Raw genomic sequence first — 25,407 nt, forward strand, 5'->3', positions numbered from 1 at the left:
ATGAATCATGGTGCACACGTGCCATAACTGAATGCAGTACATGAATCATGTTGCACACGTGACCAGAGTAAATGAATCATGGTGCACACGTGCCATAACTGACTGCAGTACATGAATCATGGTGCACACAGCTATAACTGACCGTAGTACATGAATCATGGTGCACACGTGACGTAACTGACCGGAGTACATAAATCATGGTGCACACATGCCATAACTGACTGGAGTACATGAATCATGGCGCACACGTGCCATAACTGACTGCAGTACATGAATCATGGTGCACACGTGCCATACTGACCGGAGTACATGAATCATGGAGCACACGTGCCATAACTGACTGCTGTACTTGAATCATTGTGCACATGGCTGTAACTGACCGTAGTACATGAATCATGGTGCACACATGCCATAACTGAGTGGAGTACATGAATCATGGTGCACACGTGCCATAACTGACTGCAGTACATGAATCATGGTGCACACGTGACCAGAGTAAATGAATCATGGTGCACACATGCCATAACTGACTGCAGTACATGAATCATGGTGCACACAGCCGTAACTGACCGTAGTACATGAATCATGGCGCACACGTGCCATAACTGACTGGACTACATGAATCATGGTGCACACGTGCCATAACTGACTGGACTACATGAATCATGGTGCACACGTGCCATAACTGACTGCAGTACATGAATCATGGTGCACACGTGACTAGAGTAAATGAATCATGGTGCACACGTGCCATAACTGACTGCAGTACATGAATCATGGTGCACACAGCCGTAACTGACCGTAGTACATGAATCATGGTGCACACGTGCTATAACTGACCGGAGGACATGAATCATGGTGCACACATGCCATAACTGACTGCACATGTGACGTAACTGACTGGAGTACATGAATCATGGTGCACACGTGACATAACTGCCTGCAGTACTTGAATCATTGTGCACATGGCTTTAACTGACCGTAGTACATGAATCATGGAGCACACGTGCCATACTGACCGGAGTACATGAATCATGGAGCACACGTGCCATAACTGACCGGAGTACATGAATCATGGAGCACACGTGCCATAACTGACCGGAGTACATGAATCATGGTGCACACGTGCCATAACTGAATGCAGTACATGAATCATGTTGCACACGTGACCAGAGTAAATGAATCATGGTGCACACGTGCCATAACTGACTGCAGTACATGAATCATGGTGCACACAGCTATAACTGACCGTAGTACATGAATCATGGTGCACACGTGACGTAACTGACCGGAGTACATGAATCATGGCGCACACGTGCCATAACTGACTGCAGTACATGAATCATGGTGCACACGTGACCAGAGTACATGAATCATGGTGCACACGTGACCAGAGTAAATGAATCATGGTGCACACGTGCCATAACTGACTGCAGTACATGAATCATGGTGCACACAGCCGTAACTGACCGTAGTACATGAATCATGGCGCACACGTGCCATAACTGACTGGACTACATGAATCATTGTGCACATGGCTTTAACTGACCGTAGTACATGAATCATGGTGCACGCATGCCATAACTGAGTGGAGTACATGAATCATGGAGCACACGTGCCTTAACTGACCGGAGTACATGAATCATGGTGCACACGTGCCATACTGACCGGAGTACATGAATCATGGAGCACACGTGCCATACTGACCGGAGTACATGAATCATGGAGCACACGTGCCATAACTGACCGGAGTACATGAATCATGGTGCACACGTGCCATAACTGACTGCAGTACATGAGTCATGGTGCGCACGTGACCAGTCAGTTATGGCACGTGTGCACCATGATTCATGTACTCCGGTCAGTTATGGCACGTGTGCTCCATGATTCATGTACTCCGGTCAGTATGGCACGTGTGCTCCATGATTCATGTACTCCGGTCAGTATGGCACGTGTGCACCATGATTCATGTACTCCGGTCAGTTAAGGCACGTGTGCTCCATGATTCATGTACTCCACTCAGTTATGGCATGCGTGCACCATGATTCATGTACTACGGTCAGTTAAAGCCATGTGCACAATGATTCATGTAGTCCAGTCAGTTATGGCACGTGTGCGCCATGATTCATGTACTACGGTCAGTTACGGCTGTGTGCACCATGATTCATGTACTGCAGTCAGTTATGGCACGTGTGCACCATGATTCATTTACTCTGGTCACGTGTGCACCATGATTCATGTACTCTGGTCACGTGTGCACCATGATTCATGTACTGCAGTCAGTTATGGCACGTGTGCGCCATGATTCATGTACTCCAGTCAGTTATGGCATGTGTGCACCATGATTTATGTACTCCGGTCAGTTACGTCACGTGTGCACCATGATTCATGTACTACGGTCAGTTATAGCTGTGTGCACCATGATTCATGTACTGCAGTCAGTTATGGCACGTGTGCACCATGATTCATTTACTCTGGTCACGTGTGCAACATGATTCATGTACTGCATTCAGTTATGGCACGTGTGCACCATGATTCATGTACTCCGGTCAGTTATGGCACGTGTGCTCCATGATTCATGTACTCCGGTCAGTTATGGCACGTGTGCTCCATGATTCATGTACTCCGGTCAGTATGGCACGTGTGCTCCATGATTCATGTACTACGGTCAGTTAAAGCCATGTGCACAATGATTCAAGTACTGCAGGCAGTTATGTCACGTGTGCACCATGATTCATGTACTCCAGTCAGTTACGTCACATGTGCAGTCAGTTATGGCATGTGTGCACCATGATTCATGTCCTCCGGTCAGTTATAGCACGTGTGCACCATGATTCATGTACTACGGTCAGTTACGGCTGTGTGCACCATGATTCATGTACTGCAGTCAGTTATGGCACGTGTGCACCATGATTCATTTACTCTAGTCACGTGTGCACCATGATTCATGTACTGCAGTCAGTTATGGCATGTGTGCACCATGATTTATGTACTCCGGTCAGTTACATCACGTGTGCACCATGATTCATGCACTGCAGTCAGTTATGGCACGTGTGCACCATGATTCATGTACTCCGGTCAGTTATGGCACGTGTGCTCCATGATTCATGTACTCCGAACTGACCGGAGTACATGAATCATGGTGCACATGTGCCATAACTGACTGCAGTACATGAATCATGGTGCACACGTGACCAGTCAGTTATGGCACATGTGCACCATGATTCATGTACTCCGGTCAGTTCGGAGTACATGAATCATGGAGCACACGTGCCATAACTGACCGGAGTACATGAATCATGGTGCACACGTGCCATAACTGACTGCAGTGCATGAATCATGGTGCACACGTGATGTAACTGACCGGAGTACATAAATCATGGTGCACACATGCCATAACTGACTGGAGTACATGAATCATGGGGCACACGTGCCATAACTGACTGGAGTACATGAATCATGGTGCACACGTGACCAGAGTACATGAATCATGGTGCACACGTGCCATAACTGACTGCAGTACATATATCATGGTGCACACGTGCCGTAACTGACCGGAGGACATGAATCATGGTGCACACGACGTAACTGACCAGAGTACATGAATCATGGTGCACACATGCCATAACTGACTGGAGTACATAAATCATAGTGCACCTGACCAGAGTACATGAATTATGGTACACACGTGACGTAACTGGCCGGAGTACATGAATTACGGTAAACACGTGACATAACTGACGAAAGTACATAAATTATGGTGCAAACATGCCGTAACTGACCACAATACATGAATCATGCTACACACGTGACCAGAATACATTAATCATGGTGCACACGTGCCATAACTGAACGGAGTTCATGAATTACAGTGCACACATGACGTAACTGACTGGAGTGCATGAGTAATGGTGCACACGTGACCAGAGTACATGCATCACTGTGCACATGTGACCGAGTCCATGAATCAAGGAGCACACGTGCCATAACTGACCGGAGTACATGAATCATGGTGCACACGTGCCACAACTGAGTAGAGTACATGAATCATGGTGCACACGGCCGTAACTGACCGTAGTACATGTGCACACGTGCTATAACTGACTGCAGTACATGAATCATGGTGCACACGTGACCAGAGCAAATTAATCATGGTGCGCACGTGCCATAACTGACTGCAGTACATGAATTATGGTGCACACGTGCCATAACTGACCGGAGTACATGAATCATGGAGCACACATGCCATAACTGACCGGAGTACATGAATCATGGTGCACACGTGCCATAACTGACTGGAGTACATGAATCATGATGCACACGTGCCATAACTGGAGTACATGAATCATGATGCACACTTGCCACAACTGACAGTAGTACATGAATCATGGTGCACACATGACGTAACTGACCGGAGTACATGAATCATGGCGCACACGTGCCATAACTGGAGTACATGAATCATGGTGCACACATGCCACAACTGGAGCACATGAATCATGGTGCACACGTGCCATAACTGGAGTACATGAATCATGGTGCACACGTGCCATAACTGGAGTACATGAATCATGGTGCACACGCGCCATAACTGACTGGACTACATGAATCATGGAGCACACGTGCCATAACTGGAGTACATGAATCATGGTGCACACGTGCTTCCAGTAGGCTGACATGGTGTCACCAGGGAAAGATTTATAGTATAAGTTCCCCTTTTCTTAGGTTATCTACAGAATACCTTTTTAACAATTTGCAGCGAGGATGAACTGGGAATAAGGGCCCGTTACCAATGCATGCACTTTGCTTTGTGAAATGTGTGCAGATTTACAGTACTACAATGTAAATAGTGTAGCAGGGGTTTCCTATAGTGCAGGGGTCCCCAACCTTTTCCGGCCCGGGGACCACTTTCTGACCAAATTTCTCTCCGGGGCCTGCTGGGGGGGGGGGGGGGGCCTGGGGGGAGACAACGTTGTGCACATCGGGTTACCGGAGGGGGGGGGGGGCATAGCTAGCATAGTTGCCCCAGTATAGGGAGTTTAGTTGCCCCAGTATGGCTAGTACAGTTACCCCAGTATACCTAGTATAGTGCCTAGTAAAGCTAATATAGTGCCCAGTATAGGTAGGTAGTGCCCCAGTATAGCTAGTATAGTGCCCCAGTATAGCTAGTATAGTGCCCCAGTATAGCTAGTATAGTGCCCCAGTATAGCTAGTATAGTGCCCCAGTATAGCTAGTATAGTGCCCCAGTATAGCTAGTATAGTGCCCCAGTATGGCTAGTATAGTGCCCCAGTATGGCTAGTATAGTGCCCCAATATAGCTAGTATAGTGCCCCAATATAGCTAGTATAGTGCCCCAATATAGCTAGTATAGTGCCCCAATATAGCTAGTATAGTGCCCCAGTATAGCTAGTATAGTGACCCAGTATAGCTAGTATAGTGACCCAGTATAGCTAGTATAGTGCCCCAGTATAGCTAGTATAGTGCCCCAGTATAGCTAGTATAGTGCCCCAGTATAGCTAGTATAGTGCCCCAGTATAGCTAGTATAGTGCCCCAGTATAGCTAGTATAGTGCCCCAGTATAGCTAGTATAGTGCCCCAGTATAGCTAGTATAGTGCCCCAATATAGCTAGTATATAGTGCCCCAGTATAGCTAGGATAGTGCCCCAGTATAGCTAGTATAGTGCCCCAGTATAGCTAGTATAGTGCCCTAATATAGCTAGTATAGTGCCCCAGTATAGCTAGTATAGTGCCCCAGTATAGTGCCCCAATATAGCTAGTATAGTGCCCCAGTATAGCTAGTATAGTGCCCCAGTATAGCTAGTATAGTGCCCCAGTATAGCTAGTGTGCCCCAGTATAGCTAGTGTGCCCCAGTATAGCTAGTATAGTGCCCCAGTATAGCTAGTATAGTGCCCCAGTATAGCTAGTATAGTGCCCCAGTACAGCTAGTATAGTGCCCCAGTACAGCCAGTATAGTGCCCCAGTACAGCCAGTATAGTGCCCCAGTACAGCCAGTATAGTGCCCCAGTACAGCCAGTATAGTGCCCCAGTACAGCCAGTATAGTGCCCCAGTACAGCCAGTATAGTGCCCCAGTACAGCCAGTATAGTGCCCCAGTACAGCCAGTATAGTGCCCCAGTACAGCCAGTATAGTGCCCAAATATAGCTAACATTGTGCCCCAGTATAGTAGCCCCCGCCCACACCCCTCCTCCCGCGGCCGCTGCTGCAATTACCTTTGCCGGCGGTCTCTTTACATTCCCCCCTCTCTCGCTCTCTCTCTCTCGCCGGAGTGTGAGTCACAGCAGCGCGCCCCGCAGCTGCTGTGATGGAGAGGGAAGAAGCAGGAAAGAGAGAGCGGTTCCCATAGTAACGGCGCGCCGTTACAGGAAGCTACTCTGTCTCTCCTGCTTCCTCCCTCTCTATCACCGCAGCCGCAGGGCGCGCTGCTGTGACTCACACTCCGGCGAGAGAGAGAAGGGGAATATAAGAGACCAAGCTGCCGCCACATGTAACAGCAGCGGCGGCCGCGGAGGGGGCAGGCAAGAGGACAGTCCCGCGGCCCAACTGAAAACGTCCTGCGGACCACCAGTGGGCCGCGGACCACAGGTTGGGGATCCCTGCTATAGTGCACCCGTGCTAAGCTCCAATCCTCGAGGGCCAAATCCATGCCAGTATTTAGGATTAACTGATAAATGGAGTAAGGGTGTGGTTCATCAAGTAGAACACATTTCTCCATCAGTTACATCAATCTGAGCTGCGCCAAAAATGTGCGAGTACCTCGGCCTTTGAAGACTGGAATTTGACATCCCTGCAGCCTGCTGCAGTCTTTGAACATATGCTTTTGTTTCAAGGAAACCTGGTGAGAGGAATAAAGAAGCTGCCATCTTAATTCCCTTATAAACAATACCTGTTGCCTGGCTGTCATGCTGAGCTTTTGGCTTTATGAGTCACATCTGCAACAAGCATGCAGCCAGTGGAGTCAGAGCAGAGTCACAGCATCTGATCTGCATGCTCATTCCTGGCCAGTGACTAGAGAGAGCATCAGCACAGCAGCCAGGCAACTCACGCAGCCTCTGTATTCCGCTCACTTCAGATTTCATGAAGTTCAATGGGATTAGAACTGGCCTTACCAAAATCATCAGGTATTGTATTTGCATTGTCCAATTCCAAGCTGCATAATTTTGCATAAGGTTAGCCTTAACTTGAAGTGACTGACCATCTCATTGAACATCCCTATAGACCAGTGATGGCTAACCTTGGCACTCCAGCTGTGACAAAACTACAAATCCCATCATGCCTCTGCCTCCCTGAGTTAGGCTTAGAGCTGTCAGAGTATTGCAATGCCTCATGGGGCTTGTAGTTCCACCACAGCTGGAGTGCTAAGGGTAGCCATCACTGCTATAGACATTAGACCTCTAGTGCCTTGTAGGGATGGTCATTGAAATCCGTGAATTTCAATTTGGCAGGATTTAGTCCATTTTCAGGCTGCATACATTTGCATACAAAATGCACATAATCCTGCATGAATCTCGGAATTATTTGGATCTCAGGGATCATCCCTAATTGTAAGTGGCAACCTCACCTAAGCCTTGTACATGTTAGGTGAAACTTGGCTTCTGCCTAGAATCTAGTGTGTGTACAGAAGAACCTGGTGCCATAACCCCCCCAAATGTCTCGGGCATCGAACAGCCTGGTGTGGATCGACTCGGCAGAGCACTGGCTGAGAGCATTGTTATCCCCCCCACCCCGCTCACCCCTCCTGCTGTGTGATGTCACATTTCACTCCGTTGTCATCTCCCCCGCATAGCAACAGAATGTGTTGCTAGGCTGATGTGTCTATCCATTGTTCGCCCTGGAATGTTACCGGGGGACCAAGTACCGATCCCTGTCAGGTGACATCCTAAATTGTGTTGGTGAGGGAATGTTATTCTGCTGTACTCCTCGCTGAACTTGCAGAGAAAGAGATATTATTATGACAAGTAAAAAAAAAAAATTCCCCAATTTGTTTGCCATTTTGTCCTTGCATTGGGTTTCAAAAATGTCTGGAAGTCCTCAGTTATTAATCGTCCCTTAGCTTAGTACTGCTAACAATCACTCTCTCTCCGTTAACAACAGACTCTCTTTAACTTTGGGGCACGTTCACAGTGGTGCGCTGCAATGTAACGGCCGCTTTGCAACGTGCCTTACTGCACTGCACCACTTATGCAATGTTCACTGTGGTGCACTGCAGTGTAACGGCCGCTTTGTAACGTGACTTACCGCACTGCACCACCTATGCAACGTTCACAGTGGTGCGCTGCAATGTAACGGCCGCTTTGTAATGTGGCTTACCGCACTGCACCACCTATGCAACGTTCACAGTGGTGCGCTGCAGTGTAACGGCCGCTTTGTAATGTGGCTTACCGCACTGCACCACCTATGCAACGTTCACAGTGGTGCGCTGCAGTGTAACGGACGCTTTGTAACGTGGCTTACCGTACTGCACCACTTATGCAAAGTTCACAGTGGTGTGCTGCAGTGTAATGGCCGCTTTGTAACGTGGCTTACCGTACTGCACCACTTATGCAACGTTCACAGTGGTGCGCTGCAGTGTAACGGACGCTTTGTAACGTGGCTTACTGCACTGCACCACCTATGCAACGTTCACAGTGGTGCGCTGCAGTGTAACGGCCGCTTTGTAACGTGGCTTACCGCACTGCACCACTTATGCAACGTTCACAGTGGTGCGCTGCAGTGTAATGGCCGCTTTGTAACGTGGCTTACCGCACTGCACCACTTATGCAACGTTCACAGTGGTGCTCTGCAGTGTAACGGCCGCTGTGTAACAGGGTTTACCGCACTGCAATGCACAACCTATGCGATCATTCACAGGGCAGCGGGTGTATTGCAGTATAATGGGTGGGAGCATCGTAAAGCACTGAATGCAGTGCGTTACCGTTAAATGTGCACAATAACAGTAAAAGTGAAGCATACTTTTCGTTGACCGTATGCTTCAATGTGCCCGAAGCAATGTGAGCATAACGTGGGTTGCCACTGTCCCGATCCGTTGCTGCGGTTACAGAAAACGCAATGGCCACGGTGAACATGGCCTCAAACTTCCTACACTATTTAGCTCATCTGGTCGCCTCACCTTGCTGGAGTAGATGTCTATGCGGAGGAGCAGAGATGCCAGCTCCAAGTCCTCACTGTAATTATTCTTCAATGGGACCGATCTGTAACCTGCAAAATAAGGATGTGAAAAAAAAGGATTAACCCTTCTGTGAAAACCAGATAGACCAAGTCCCCGATCCTCTGCCCACAGCACCTGTCTTCAGGCCCCGCACCACGAAGGAAGCCTGGGCCAGGAAGTTCTGGTCACTGAACATGTCCTCCTCATAGACCACAAATCGCAGGAAGGCAAACTCCGGGTTAGCTATGAGGAACTGGAAGGTCTTCTGGGGCCAGACTGGGTTCAAACCATTGTCAACTGGCAGGAGATAGAAAAAGAAATTAGATTATTCAAAGGGAGATACTCCTGTTGTAGCTGATAATTCAGTGCTGACGCAAGATTCTATGTAAATCCAAGGGGGTCAAGTGACAGATGGATTTGAGAAGTCGTCACCAGATATGCTCTGGAGTCAGGAAGCTCTAAAAGACGGCCTGTAGTGACATGAACAGTAGAATCTCATTATAGTAAACTCTGATGTAGTAAACCTCTGGACATAGTAAACTCAGTCCTCAGGTCCCAGCAAATGTAAATAAACAAAGTATGACCAATTCTGCTATAGCAAACTTCTGATATCGTAAACTCTACTTTTTCTGATCCCTTGGGGTTTACTGTAAAGGGATTCTACTGTAGTAGAATGCAGTCAATTATCCAGGAAACTCACTTTTATGGTATTTATCTTGGTTCCAGCATCAGTGACGCTTCCTGTATCTATATACTGCTGTATATTGGTATGAAGCCCCGCCCTTCCAGTGAGGTCACAGCCCACGCTGTTTAGCTATGTAGAATTGGTGACGTGCCAAAACCTGTCTGTCCCAAGGTGCCTTACTTTGTACTGCGCCACAGAATATGTAAGCAATTTGCAAATCAATAATAATGCCTTCTAGACAGTAAAGCCAAGTAGTGAGTATAGCTCTTTAGTAAACTATAGCTCTTTATTTAACCATCTTTAAAATGGATATAAGGCCTGAAACCCACTAGCAGTACGTTACTAAGCGAAGAGCTTGTGATTTGAAAAGCTCTTGCTAATGTAATGCTATGGGTGTGATCCCACGAGAGGGATGTGATTTTATACAAATCCCCCATAGCATTGCATTAGTAAGAGCTTTTTCAAATCACTGGTGCTTAGAAAAGGCTGCTTGTGGGGTTGAGCCCTAAAAGACAAAAAGTGGATGAGTTTCAGCCCTTTCCTCAGGCTGAACAACCCCTAAATGAACTTCACCCAACAATCACATCCACTCCAACATTTAAAGAGAACCCGAGGTGGAGTTCTGACAATACTATCCGCATACAGAGGCTGGGTCTGCCTATACAGCCCAGCCTCTGTTGCTATGTAGTGTCCTCCCAGGCCCCCCCTGCGCTCTGCTATGCCCCATAAATCACAGCCGCGCTGTGGGGACTGTGTTTACCTATGTACTGTCAGTCTCGGCTGCTCCCCGCCTCCTGCATAGCTCCGGTCCCCGCCCGCATCCCTTCCCTCCAATCAGCGGGTAGGGAAGGGACGCTGCGTGTGGACAGCGCGGCTGTGATTTATGGGGGATAGCAGAGCGCGGGGGGCTTAGGGGGGATCTGGATAGCAACAGAGGCTGGGCAGTATAGGCAGACCCAGCCTCTGTATGGGGATAGCATTGTCAGAACCCCACCTCGGGTTCTCTTTAAAGATGTTTGACTAAAGAGCTATATTTTACAAAAGAGCTATACCTTAAAGAGGATCTGTAACATAAAAAGATCCCCTGGGGGGTACTCACCTCGGGTGGGGGAAGCCTCCGGATCCTAATGAGGCTTCCCACGCCGTCCTCCATCCGTCAGGGGTCTCGCTGCAGCCCTCCGTGGAGTCCGGGCAGCGGTGACGTCATTATTTACCTTCCTGGCTCCAGCGCAGGCGCTCTGACGGCTGTCGGCTCCGAACTACACGGAAATACCCGATCGCCGTCGGGTCTGCTCTACTGCGCAGGCGCAAGTTTCCGGCGCCTGCGCAGTAGAGCGGACCCGACTGAGATCGGGTATTTCCGTGTAGTTCGGAACGGAAAGCCTCCACAGCGCCCCCCGCTGGAGCCAGCAAAGGTAAATATTAAACTAACAGTCGGCACAGTCGCCGGCTGTTCGGAGGGCTGCGGAGAGACCCCCGTGGGACAGAGGACGGCGTGGGAAGCCTCATTAGGATCCGGAGGCTTCCCCCACCCGAGGTGAGTACCCCCCAGGGGATCTTTTTAATGTTACAGAGTCTCTTTAAAGAGAAACTGTAACCAAGAATTGACCTTCATCCCATTTTCCTTTTCCTTTTCACAAACGGATTATCAGGGGGCTCTGTATGGCTGATTTTGGGGTGAAACCTCTTCCACAGTGTGATGTCAGCACCTGACAGCCCTGAGGTACTGACATCACACTGTGGGAGCCTTGGTGCATTGTGGGAAATAACAGCCGTTTCCAACATGCAAGCAGCATCTCCTCCCAGTGACATCACCCGCCAGCAGTAAAAATGTCACCAAGTGATAAACGTCAGAATGTAAATCAGGGAGAGGAAAGATTTTACAACCGGCAAACACTGACTAAATCATTTATACATAATTATTGTAAAAATGAAGCACTTTTTTATTACACTATTTTCACTGGAGTTTCAGTTTAACATGGAATGCGCGACCTAATTCTCTACTACCTCTTTAAACTATTGGCTGTTACTGGGAACTTTTGACAATGTGAAGTTCCTGGAAGATTAATTTTCACTTTATATATGGTTTGAGACAAGCTTGGTTCTCTGCACATGACAACAAATTAAGACACCCTTTTATTGAGCAAATGGAAAGTGTGTTAAAAGTAGTAATAATCGTATAAACCTTTGATGGATGTCACCCGTCGGGGCCCGATCCCCTTGTGTGATATCGCTGGGCCGGGCTGTACAGATGCGAGTCAGCTTTGTGTAACTGACAACACTCTGTTGCTATGCGGAGGGACGACAGAGCAGGGCATGTGTGACGTCACATGGCGGGTGGCGGAGCAGCTTGGACAAAAGAATCATCCAACGCTGGAGGTGAGTAGACCCGCCGGACGGATCTCACGAGTTGGGGGTCAGGGGCTTTTGTACACACGCTTGATTATTGGCTGAGGCAGTCGTTATTGGCCGCCTAAGCAGACTTTAGTCAAGTATGTGTACGAGCCTTAAAGAATTTGTAAAAAGGAGTCCTCCCTCCTTGACAATCTTTATCTAAACGATAGCCCTGGGACGTTACGTGCTGCATTACACATCCAAGCAAGCCTTAGAACCAACAGCATCTAGCAAACATTAAAAATTAAAGAAAATGCAGGTCAACAAATAAATGAATAGCAAAATAATAAATACCAAAATGGCATATACACTCACTGTAGTAATAGTACCTGCTAGGATATCATAGTCAAGTAACGAATGCCTCAAACAGTCTAAAGGTGCTCATCAATGATACAATCCTGATTGTACAATCTTACCAAATCTATGTAGTAGAAGGGTAAACTGAGTTAATAAGATTTTAATGGATACTTTAAGTAGTCTCTTATATTACATAAAAAGTGGTAAGATTGTACTATTAGTGGGCACTTTTTAAGTCATAAAAAAATGATTCTAAAACATACCCGGAGCATATTGCTGCCCCCCTGGTGTCCTTCTGTGCCCATGACGTCCTCCTGATCCCCTCTGGCCAGCATCGGCAAACCCCAAAAAGCTGTCCCATCGCCCCAAGTCACCAGCTACTGCGTCCCCGAGCCTTGCGCACCCTGATTGTGCTCCTGCTGCTGGCTCCCAGCAGCTTTGTGCATGCACAGTAGCACTTTCCGCATACTGCACATGCTCAGAGCGCCCCAGGGCGCTGCAAGAAGCCCCAGAAAAGTAAAAAAAATATTTTTTTTTACAAATTAAATATTTCTTTAAGCTTAGAGCTGTTCAATGAGATATTAATAATTCAGACTTGCATACAAATTTGATGTGCAGCTTTGGATTTGGGCCAATCGAATGTACTTCTTGGTGATCTGAATTGGCCCAATTTCATGCTCCATACAATCTGAATTAAATTTGCATGCAAAGTCATAGATATATTAGCATTTGATTGACAACCGCCTAGAGCTGAAAACCTGAAATGAGCAGTGACCTGAAGGTGGGAGTTGTAATCACCATGGCTGCGAGGCGTGGCTGGTGCTGCTCCCATCTTCTGCTTCACCAGGACATTCCAGCAGTCACAGTTGTGAGTATACTTTTTTATACATTTAATTCTTGAACCACACGTCAGCGTTCGCCTCTGTCCTCTTACCAGTTATTTAAAAGTACGATATGGAATGTCTTTGCATTGTATTGTATTCCAATTCCAGCCTCGGCCCTTGGCTTCCGGACATTCCCCCCGCCCCCTTCCTTCCAGAACCTGTATGAACCAAAACCAATTCCAGGTACAACTCCATTCTACTTGGCGAATTAAAATGTTCTGCTTCTGAAATACAGCAGGTGCCGCCTCGGGGCGTAAAACACTCATGTCTCACCTACAAACTCTGTCTTGGCTTTGGCATTGTCGTATTCAGCTCCACAGACTTCCACCTCCACAAATGGACACACGATGCCTCTGCCGTTCTTTGGAAGATGCCTGGCGCCCAGAATCTGCCAACACAACAGTTACTGTCAGCTACAGGACAAGGCAAAGAGCAGGCGTTCATGTGTCATGGTCTGTTTATAGATCCATCCTCACGTGTAACTAATACCATCGCTAACAGTTTGCAAACGTGATGCTAACCATGGAGTCCCTGGGAGGATCGTTTGCGGAGGGGTGGTTGAGGGCCACTGTACACACACATGAAGCGTTATTGGCTGCCTCAGACGACTTTGATCATGCGTGTGTATGAGCCTTTTCCACCTGAAGTTAGAGGCATATGGAGGCTGCCATTTTTATTTCTTTTTAAACAATACCAGTTGCCTGGCAGCCCTGCTGATTCTCTGCCTCTAATACTTTTAGCCATAGTCCCTGAACAAGCATGCACATCAGATGTTTCTGACAAAAACATGGCTAAATTAGCTGCATACTTGTTTCATGGGTGCGATTCAGACCCTACTGACGCCAAAGACATAATCAGGACTGCAACTAGTATTGTTTAAAGGGAAAATAAATATGACAACTTCCATGCTTCAGGTTCCCTTTGACCTCTAAGCTCTCTGAGAGGACACCGCTTTTACCCAGGATGGGAGGGGCCAGTGCAGAGAGCTGGCTACCATTGAGAGAAAATCTGCAAGGTAGAAAGTGAGGATTTCTGAAGTATGGGACGTCACAGAGACAAAGTAAAGGCAGGTATATAAACTTTGCTCAGGGGAGAGATACAAATTTTAAATGAGAAGAAATGCAGAGTTCAGGCACACGTCAATACATGATGCATTCTTCCACATGATCGATATGGCAATTCAATGAACATGACCAAAATCATGATTCAGTGTAGGTGTGTGGTACTATCACATGATTAGAATGTTGTCATTTGTTTCAGTCATTACTACTCACTGCCCATACAGTTGTATGGGGATGGTGACATACCTGCGTGGTAATGGATCAACAGCATTTTCTATAAGGCATTTGTGGACAAGGTTTACAAAAATACGCAAGCTACATAGCAATGGTTCATGCTATGAAAATAGCCTAAATAGCGTATTTTAACCTGCAGGTGTGAAGCAGCTGTAGCGCAGGCGTTATGAAGCACAACATGTGAATGTAGCCTAAAGGCCACATATTCTGCGGCCTTCCACCACATCTCTGATAAGCAGCCCAGTATGTCCAGCATCGGAGAGCACTGCATGATGGGAGGGGACTATTGCATAGGGGCTGGATCGGGTACTGCTTAAAGAGGAACTGTCACGAAAATCTTAAAATTTAAAACACATACAAATAAGAAGCATGTTTCTTCCAGAGTAAAATGAGCCATAAATGACCTTTCTCCTGTGTTGTCCCTTACAGTAGGTAGTAGAAATCTGACATTACCGACAGGTTTTGGGTTAGTCCATCTCTTCATGGGGGATTCTCAGCATGGCCTTTAGTCTTTATAAAAACATTCCCTGAAAAAGATTTATACAATGATGCTGGACAGCTTCCCTGCTCACTGTGCACTTTTTTGGCAGTTGGACGGAGCAACTGCCAATCACTAAGTGCTTTTATGCTAGGTACACACCATACAATTTTCTGTTAGATTTTCTCTTAGATTTACCTGCCAGATAGCTTTTTTCCATGTTGTAGGTAAATCTAACAGAAGAATCTAACAGAAAATTGTATGGTGTGTACCTAGCATTAAAAATAGAGAAAACCCTAAGAACCCCCTATGAGAAGATGGGCTAGTGCAAAATCTATCGGTAATGCCAGCTTTCTACTACTTACTGTGACAGCAACATAGGAGAAAAGTAATTTATGGCTCATTTAACTGTGGAAGAAACGTACTTCTTATTTGTAGATGTTAACATGTATTTTAAAAATGTTAAGATTTTCACGACAGAGGTCCTTTAAGGGCTCTGTCTCTGACACAGGAGACCAGGGTTCAAATCTCAGCTATTCCTGTTTGGTAAGCTGCACTTATTCAGTAGGACACCTAAGGCAAGACTCTCTAACACTGCTACTGCCTACTGAGTGCTACCTAGTGGCTGCAGCTCTGACGTTTTCAGTCTGCCAGGAGAAAAGCTTGATATACATTCTGTGTCTTGTCTAGAAGATGGCAACATGAAGACTTGCCCTGCCTTGTGCAGTTTGAAGGCTTACTGTATAAATTATTCCTGCTTCTCACCTCAATGACGATGATGATTGGCTCCAGCATGCGAAGGGAACATTTGTCAAATGGGTCAAACATGTCGTCTCTCATGCTGTTTGGCTGAAAGACGTAACCACAGCGCCCGCCTGACTGGAAGAGGGCCTGGTTCATCTGCATGGGCTTATCTGAAAGACAATGGAGTGACGTCAGGAGACAATACACAGAGCACCAGCAGTGATCACACCAGCATCACATTAGCTCAGGGGTTCTCAAACTGGGTGCCGCGGCACCCTGGAGCGCCTCGGGCACCTTTCAGGGGTGCCTTGGCATGCAACCCCATCCTTTATGCAATACCATCAGGTAATGTCTGTGGCTGCATTACCTGCTAGTTAACCTTTAGTCCCTGCAACCATGGTTGTAGCTGAACATGAGAGGAATTGCAGTGCCTAATAAGCATCACTAGCTACTTGGAGTGGGTCATCGCCTGATAAGGGTCATAACGGCATTTCAGTAATTGTTTTTGCTGAGTGGTGCCTTGAAAAAATTTCAAAGCCATCAAGGGTGCCCTCACCCAAAAAAGTTTGGTAACCACTGCATTAGCTGTATGGGTCCCTTCTCATCTTCACACAGTTTCTAGGCATACAAAAGAGATGGGGGAATGTCAGATGCACAGTGACTGAGCTCTATGTTCACATTGCCTCCAGTAAGATGGAGTACCAGGTTGATGGTCTAAATTTAAAGTGGATCCGAGATAAACTTTTACTCGCTGCATAATTGTGTTCCTTTTATATAGTTTATAGGGAATTCCTCAAGCCAAATACTTTTTTTTGGTTTTGTTTTAATACTCTAATTCCCTATAAACTAAACAAGCCTCGCCCACAGCTTTTCAGAGAGCCTTGGCGCTGTAGCAAGGGCTTATGGGTGCTGTCTGGGCAGGAGGGGGGGAGGAGGTTACTAGCCAGAGATTTCAGAAACAGAGGGGAGGGAGGAGTGAAATTTTCCACAGGCTGAGGGCTGGAGATGCTATAACGCTTGCTTCAGTGTATTGTGACAAAAGAACATGGCTGCCCTCATTGTATCACTGCAATAAATAATCATACACTTTTGAAGCTGTTTGCAGTTAGATTTGCTGTGTAAACGATCTAAACTATATATACCGATATATAGACATGTTACTTATAGTTACTTTTTCATCTCGGATCTGCTTTAAGCAAATAATCCTGTCACGATACTACACCCCTCGCAGATACATGCAATTAGTCTGGATCCTTCACCTCTATACAGATAACATTGTCAACAAAGCACAAAGGAAATGAATAAACCACAGCGAATGGGAACATAACATCAGTGTACTGTGGGAAGCAACTTAGGCCAATAAATACTGCACAAGTTGCTTAAAGAGGACCTGAACTCAGAACTTCTTCTTTCTTCTCTAAAAGATATGCAAGAGCTTTATAACATTAAAGTGGACCTAAAGTCTTGCACAGGACAGAAGGAAAACAGACAAAACACAGTTTAGCCTGTCTAAATTCACCCTCATCTAAGTAATCACAACTGTAATTTTATCTCTCTGCTGTGTCAGCTGGCTGCTTCGGTAGAGCAGCTAATTTGTAAACACAGGATGTTAATCCTATGTCTGCTTAGATGAAAGCAGGAAGTAGGCACACTGCAGATTTATATCAGCTGTAACAAAGAAATGTTTTTTCTTTAACCTTCTGCCGACCGAGTCACGCCAACGGGCGTGGCCGCGGCAGCAGCCCCAGGACCGCCTAACGCTGATTGGCGTAAAGTCCTGGGGCTCTGTTTTGCAGGAGATCGCGTGCTGGCTGCGCGCGCATCTCCTGCTCGGTGGGCGGAGCGATCGCCGCTCGGGAGACTGTTAGACGGCGTAATCGCCGTCTAATTAGTGGTACATCGCTGCGATCAGCAGCAGCGCTGTACTGTGGTACATCGCCGCTCGGGAGATTGTTAGACGGCGTAATCGCCGTCTAATTAGTGGTACATCGCTGCGATCAGCAGCAGCGCTGTACTGTGGTACATCGCCGCTCGGGAGACTGTTAGACGGCGTAATCGCCGTCTAATTAGTGGTACATCGCTGCGATCAGCAGCAGCGCTGTACTGGGGACAGCCGTGTGACACGGCTGTCCCCTCCATATGCTGGCCGGTGATCGGCTGTCATAGGCTGAAGCCTTTGACAGCTGATCACGCTGATTGGCTGGCGGAGGGAGGGACGGACGGAGCAGGGCTACAAGGAAAAAAAAAAAAGTCATTTTTATTTAAAAAATGTAAACAAATATAAAAAAAAAAAAAACACACACACAGGGGGGGGGGGGGGGGAATCAGACCCCCACCAACAGACAGCTCTGTTGGTGGGGAGAAAAGAGGGGGTAATCACTTGTGTGCTGTGTGTAGTGGTCCTGCAGCTTGGCCCTAAAGCTGCAGTGGCCAATTTAATAAAAAAGTGCCTGGTCTTTAAGGGGGTTTAACACTGCGGTCCTCAAGTGGTTAAAGGTCATTGTGCTGTGGCTTATCTTTTAGAGCAGAGAGGAAGTTCTGAGTTCAGGTCTGCTCTAAAGAAAAACATTTCTGTGCTACAGCTGATACAAATCCTGCAATAAATCTGCAGTGTGTCTACTTCCTGATTTCATGGAAGCAGACATAGGGTTACCATCTTGTGTTTACAAATTAGCTGCTCTGCCGAAGACTGACGAGATTCCTGAGCTGACTCGGATGAGAGATCAAATTGCAGAGGTAATTAGTCGCAGATGGAGGGGGAATTAGACAAGCTAAATTCTCTAACATACATGATGCATTTCTCTATGTTTTCCTTCTGTCCTGTGCAAGAGTTCAGGTCCACTTTGAAGCGAATCCCAGACGGACCAAAAAAAAAAAAAAAGCAAGATACTGACCTAGGTGGATGGAAACCTCTGTTTGATCCAAAGACTTCCCATCCCTTCTTTGACCCCACCGTTGCTATTCACAGACCCTCTGCACACGTCCCACAAGAGCTTGTCTGATATGTTCTTGTGACCACACCCCTCTTCATGTGTGAGCACAGGTGCAGTACAGCCGCGCTTTTACATGAGGGGGTGTGGCCCCAAACTAAAATAGGGTCCCGGCCTTTGGCGGTGGGGTCGAGGGGGACACGAGAACCCTCTGGAATATGCAGAGGCTTCCCTCTACCTAGGTAAGTATCTAACTGGTTTCTGGGAGGCTCAAGTTTGCTTTAATCCTCTGCTTGGTCTCGACAGCTACACCAGAATCCATTCTGGATTCTCTCAACACAGTAAAGGTGCATACACATGCTCAGTGATTGCCTCGGGTGACAGTTCAGGAGCCGAGTGCTGTACAGATACATCGCTCTGCTTTAGCGTCTTTTGCTACGAGGAGGGGAGGAGAAACAATGGAGCAGTACTTCCAGTTGGAGGGGCAAGGATGAGAACATTGCAATCATGGTCACTCTTGATCTTTATCAGCAGGATTATATGTAACCTACACCAGTACAGATTTTGTTTTATGGCTCAGCTTGTCTCCGAGGGTCTGAAGGCATATCAGTGACAGACAAACTGAAGTGGAGCAAAGCATGCATTGAGGATTTGGATCTCTGGACAGAGAAACTATACACTGGAGCAAAACGGACTATGCTCTGTTAGTATAAAAAGACAGAAGGGGACACATGGGGGACAGAAGGGGACACATGGGGGACAAATGGGAACAGAAGGGGATACACGGGAGGACAAGGTACAAGGGGGACATATGGGGATAGAAAAGGATACATGTGGAGGAGGACAGAAGGGGACACATGGGGGATAGAAGTTGACACATGGGGGGCACATGGGGACAGAAGGAGATACATGTGGGACACATAGGGACAGAAAGAGATACATGTGGAATACATAGGGACAGAAGGAGATACACGTGGGACACATGGAGGTACATGAGGTACAAGGAGGACACATGGGGACAGAAGGAGATACATGTGGGACACATGGGGCAGAAGGGGACACATGGGGCAGAAGGGGACACATGGGGGGCAGAAGGGGGTACATGAGGTACAAGGAGGACACATGGGGGACAGAAGGAGATACATGTGGGACACATGGGGGCAAAAGGGGATGCATGTGTGACACATGGGGGCAGAAGGGGATACATGTGGGACACATGGGGGGCAGAAGGGGATGCATGGGGGGCAGAATATGATACATGTGGGGCACGTGGAGCAGAAGGGGATACATTAGGTACAAGGGGGGCACATGGGGAAAGAAGGAGATACATGTGGGACACATGGGGCACAAGGGGACACATGGGGCACAAGGGGACACATGGGGCACAAGGGGACACATGGGGCACAAGGGGACACATGGGGCACAAGGGGACACATGGGGCACAAGGGGACACAAGGAGATACATGTGGGACACATGGGGCAGAAGGGGATACATGAGGTACAAGGGGGACACATGGGGGAAGGAAGGAGATACATGTGGGACACATGGGGGCAGAAGGGGATAAATGGGGAGAAGAATATGATACATGTGGGACACATGGAGATACATGTGGGACACATGGGGGGCAGAAGTGGATGCATGCGGGACACATGGGGACAGAAGGATATATAGATGGGACAGAAGGGGATACATTAGGTACAAGGGGGACACATGGGGAAAGAAGGAGATACATGTGGGACACATGGGGGCAGAAGGGGACACATGGGGGACACATGAGGGATACATGAGGTACAAGGGGGGCACAATTATTGGGGGAGAACATCTACAAGATGCTCCTGGAACATGGATGGACCAGGTGTAGAATATATTTTTCCCTGGTTTTTGCCCTATAAAAATACAGTATTTTGTGTACCTGGTGTTTGGAAGTTGAGAGCCACTAACTGGCTGCCACAGATCCACATAGGCATGGGGTCATAATTGGAGGAGTCCAGGCGTTGTCCTTTGGGGTAGATGCGGGACAGCTGACGCCGGTTGTACTGCAGGAACTTTTTGCCTTTTTGCTTGTTGACGTATTTCTCGGCTTTGGTCTCAGGGAAGGACGACATGTCTCGGTAGCAGGCCCTCTCTGTACCGATTTCTTGGAAAGGAAAGGAATCATCACTCACACCAAAGTTATCAACAGCTACTTGTTTTAAACAGAGCTTAATGATTTTTTTTTTTGGGGGGGGGGGGGGGGGGGGGTGAAAATCGTATCTAAATTTTTATTCTTTTTCAAAGAAATGTCACATTTAAAAAAGAAAAAAAGAAAACACACACACACACACACACACACACACACACGAAAAAAAAGAAAACTTTGCCTCTTCTTTTTACATTTAAAAGTTTAGCAGAGGGATTGTATTAGCCTACTTCCTCCTACTTCCCAGGCCTGCCGGACCACAGAAATTTGACAGATAAGGACTGCTCTAATTATTTTATTGCACACATTAGCAAGAATAAACATAAAGCTTTTGATCAGCGGGAGGAGGGGGTAGATTGGACATTGTATTCAAAATTTACAGAAGTCACATATGCTTCACACCTTCCCAGTGGATAAGTAATGGGCAGTTAGAATGGGAGGGAGGCACATGGCATCTCCTATAGCTATTAGAAACTAGGAAACAAAAGTAGTGCTTGGTTCTCTTTAAAAATCTACACATTCCTGGTTTTAAAAGGGAAGCCTGAAACTAGTACTTTCATCTCCTGGACTACATCTGCTGACAGGCATTGCGGCGTTTACATGTGACTGCCGCTGGGTATTACAAATTCCGGCAGAAGCTGCAGTCTTGAGAAGACAGCGCATGTCGTATGGGCCGGGGGTCAGATAAAAGTAATGGTGCTCTCCCCAACCCCCACACCTCTAACAGCACACACAACATTTTCATTTTAAATCAGATGGGTAAGGAAGATGCCATCTTTATTCATTTACTTGCTTGCTTGATCCTATGGCTGCTATGCGCATGGCTTCTCCTTCTCGTCTCCACCTAACAGTGATCCTGTGCTGCTCCTGCCGCCTCCTCCTTCCAGCCTGCCCCTATCAGTGATCGCGTGTTGCCACTTCCTCCTTTCCTGCCTGACCTTATCTGTGATCATGTGCTACCGCCTCCTTCTTCCATTCTGTGCCGCTCTGCCACCTCCTCCTTCCATCCTTCGCCTGTCTGTGATCCTGTTCTGCCGCCTCTCCCTTCCAAGCCTGAGCTTATCAGTGATCCTGTGCTGCCCTGCCACCTCTTCTTTCAAGCCACAACCTATCAGTGATCCCAAGTGGTCACCTCCTCCTCCAATCCCGAGCCCATTGGTGATCCTGTGCTTCCCTGCCAAACTAGCATGTAACCTGTGGCGTCAGAAGTCCTGATCTGCATGTTCATTCTAGGTCTGGGATTCAGAAAGTAAAAAGAATCCGCCTCACAACCAGGCGAACAGCATTATTTTTCAAACAAGGAAAAAGATGGTAGCCACCATACCCCTCTCACTACAAAGCACCTTAAGATAGAAAATAACTTACTTTCTTCATCAAATGGCACAGGTCGGCAATAAATAACAAGTTCTGAGAGCTCCAGGGCAATCTTCTTCCTGCGTTCCATTATTTTCCCCTCTGAGAGCTGAAGAAACGTAAGCAAGAGGGTGACAGTTCAATATAAAACATAAGAAAGACACATACAAATGTTTATTTCAGATATTGCCAAGCCTGAAGCAATATTAACTTTATATCTCTCCCCCCCCCCCCCCCCCCACACACACACACTGGTACCCCTGCAATAACAAAGTGGGTGCCAGCGATTGGCAGATCAACTTACTCGGGCATCTGCTGTTTGTGCCGCTTCTCTGATCTTCCGCACCCAGTCATTCATGTCTTCTGAGGAGTCAGCCGCCACATCCAGGGGTAATCTGGTCACCGATGGAACGTTTATAGAGAAGACGTAAGGGCGACTGTTTAATCCCTCATTTCGGATCGCTTTAAAAAAAAATAAATAAAAATCAAGCAGTCAGATAAATGCTACGAGGTTGGGCAAATAATAATCATCTGCAGAGCATACTCACATAAACCAAACTGTTAACCAAGTTACTACAGCCTAAAATTCCTTTATGGCAACCTGGCTTAGGGCTTAGAACTTGAATCAAGCGGGCATTCCTTAAAGAAAACCTGTACTGAACTTTAAAAGTCAAAATAAACATACACAAGTCATACTTACCTCCTGTGTAGTCTACTCCTCAATCTATTTTTCCTCTCCTGCGTCCTGTTTGTCCACTGTGATCAATGGAATTCTCCGTCCTCCATTTTGAAAATGGCTATTACCCCATATAACAGCTTCCTGGTCAGCACACTGTTAAACTGTAACATCGCCCACTTGAGCCATAGGGAAACATGGACACATCAGTTCTCATCTCAGCTGTAACTGACAGCAACTGATATATAACTGACAGCAACTGATATATTTCAGTTCTGACAAAATGTTGTCAGAACTGGAAGGGATCACTGTAAGAAGAAAATGTTGAGCTTCTGAGAGGAACTGATGGCAAGGTGACTATGTAATTTTCATTTGAAGTTACCTCATGTGTTTATTTTAAATAATTTTACTCAGTACAGGTTCTCTTTAAAGAGAAACTGCGACCAGGAATTTAACTTTATCCCAATCAGTAGCAGATACCCCCTTTTACATGAGAAATCTATTCCTTTTCACAAACAGACCATCAGGAGGCGCTGTATGGCTGATATTGTGGTGAAACCCCTCCCACAAAGAAATTCTGAGTACGTACACTTGGCAGTTTCCTGTCTGTGAACATTGCTGCATTGTGGGAATTGCTGTTTACAGCTGTTTCCAACTGCCAAAAAAGCAAGCAGCAGCTACATCACCTGCCAACAGTAAAAATGTCACCATGTAATACATGTCAGAATGTAAATCAGGGATTTAAAAGATTTTACAATGGGCAAACACTGACTAAATCATTTATACATAATTATTGTAAAAATGAAGCACTTTTTTATTTTATTATTTTCACTGGAGTTCCTCTTTAAAGGACCTCTATCGTGAGAAATGTAAAATACATGTGTAGACATAAGATGTACTTTAGTCCCACAGTAAAATGCCCTATAAATGACCTTTTCCCTCTGTGGTTGTCACTTACAGTAAGTAGTAAAAATCTGACAGGTTTTGGACTAGTTCATCTCCAGATGTGACAATTGTCGGGGGATTTCTTAATTTTCAAAAGCACTTCCCGAATGGCCCCGCATTTGACTGAGTTTAACCTCCTTGGTGGTAATCCCGAGCTAGGGTCGGGGTGGAAAATCGCAGCTCAGAGCGATAATCCTGATCTCTGCTCGGGGTAGCCGCCGGAGGCTCTATACAGAGCAATGCGCGCAGCGGGAGTGTTTCTACATACCTCCTTGGGATCCAGACGTTGGCCACCATTCTTCTTCCTCTCCTCCGAGGCTCTGCTTCCTCCTGGTGAGATCACCGGCTGCCGCCATGACTACAGCCAGCAATCTCACTTTAGAGTTGCAGCGCCACTCGAAAGATGGAGGAAAAACTGCAGCGCTGGAGCCAGGGAGGTGAGTGATTTCTAGAACTGCTGCAGATCTCCCTGGTAGCATGATTTTTTTCCAGGTTTTAGGGTCTGAGAGGGTGCAAAAAAAATGCACAGATTTTAGACCCTAAAATCCAGAAAGAATCAGAACGCCAAGGGGGTTAAAGGAGCACTAGGGTGAAAAATTGTAAATTTTAAAATATGTGCAAACAGACAAATAAGTACGTTTTTTCCGGAGTAAAATGAGCCATAAATTACTTTTCTCCCATGTTGCTGTCACTTACAGTAGGCAGTAGAAATCTGACAGAACCGACAGGTTTTGGACTAGTCCATCTCTTCATAGGGGATTCTCAGCAAGGCTTTTAATCTTTATAAATATATTCCCTAAAAAGGATTTAAACAAGGATGCTGGCCAGCTTTCCTGCTTTCTACACAGTTTTTTGGCAGTTGGACAGAGCAACTGCCACTCACTAAGTGCTTTTGAAAATAAAGAAATCCCTGAGAATCCCCCATGAAGAGATGGACTCGTCCAAAACCTGTCGCTTCTGTCAGATTTCTACTACCTACTGTAAGTGACAGCAACATAGGAGGAAGGTAATATATGGCTCATTTTACACTGGAAAAAAAAAAAACGCACTTCTTATTTGTATATGTTTGCACATATTACTGCACTTTTCCTGGGAGGCTGTTCTGTCATTTCTGCCCTAATGCAAGGAAGTGATCACATGGGTGGGAGAAGGTGTGTGGGTAGGCCCAGCCCATGTCATCGGGGAGGGAGACACAGAATAGAGCTGCGGGGATGGATTAGGCACTTCCATGGCAGCGGCACTGAAGAGGGGGCGGAGCACATTTGGGTTTGTGCCAATTCCTCTAAGCTGATGAAATGTGTAAACTGCTCTTGGCATTAACTTTAAAGTCGCTTCTCCAGAGCACCCAATACATGTCTAGTTGCTGTTCTACTAGGAA

The 25,407-nt window shown here is 46.8% G+C and overlaps 1 protein-coding gene across 2 annotated transcripts in view; it reads right to left on the reverse strand.

The window, feature by feature from the left end:
- PLCG1 (phospholipase C gamma 1) overlaps positions 1–25,407 on the reverse strand; it is a 158,121-nt gene that overhangs the window by 8,695 nt on the left and 124,019 nt on the right. For both annotated transcript variants that reach the window (XM_068263881.1, XM_068263882.1), the window contains exons 24-30: positions 22,713–22,870; positions 22,421–22,517; positions 20,789–21,013; positions 15,967–16,115; positions 13,702–13,816; positions 9,304–9,465; positions 9,130–9,218 (exon numbers count right to left, since the gene is read on the reverse strand). In XM_068263881.1, the coding sequence (XP_068119982.1) occupies positions 9,130–9,218; positions 9,304–9,465; positions 13,702–13,816; positions 15,967–16,115; positions 20,789–21,013; positions 22,421–22,517; positions 22,713–22,870 (995 nt within the window). The remainder of the gene's footprint in view (positions 1–9,129; positions 9,219–9,303; positions 9,466–13,701; positions 13,817–15,966; positions 16,116–20,788; positions 21,014–22,420; positions 22,518–22,712; positions 22,871–25,407) is intronic.

The sequence above is a fragment of the Hyperolius riggenbachi genome, chromosome 12 (genome assembly GCF_040937935.1).
Source record: "Hyperolius riggenbachi isolate aHypRig1 chromosome 12, aHypRig1.pri, whole genome shotgun sequence".
NCBI lineage: Eukaryota > Metazoa > Chordata > Amphibia > Anura > Hyperoliidae > Hyperolius > Hyperolius riggenbachi.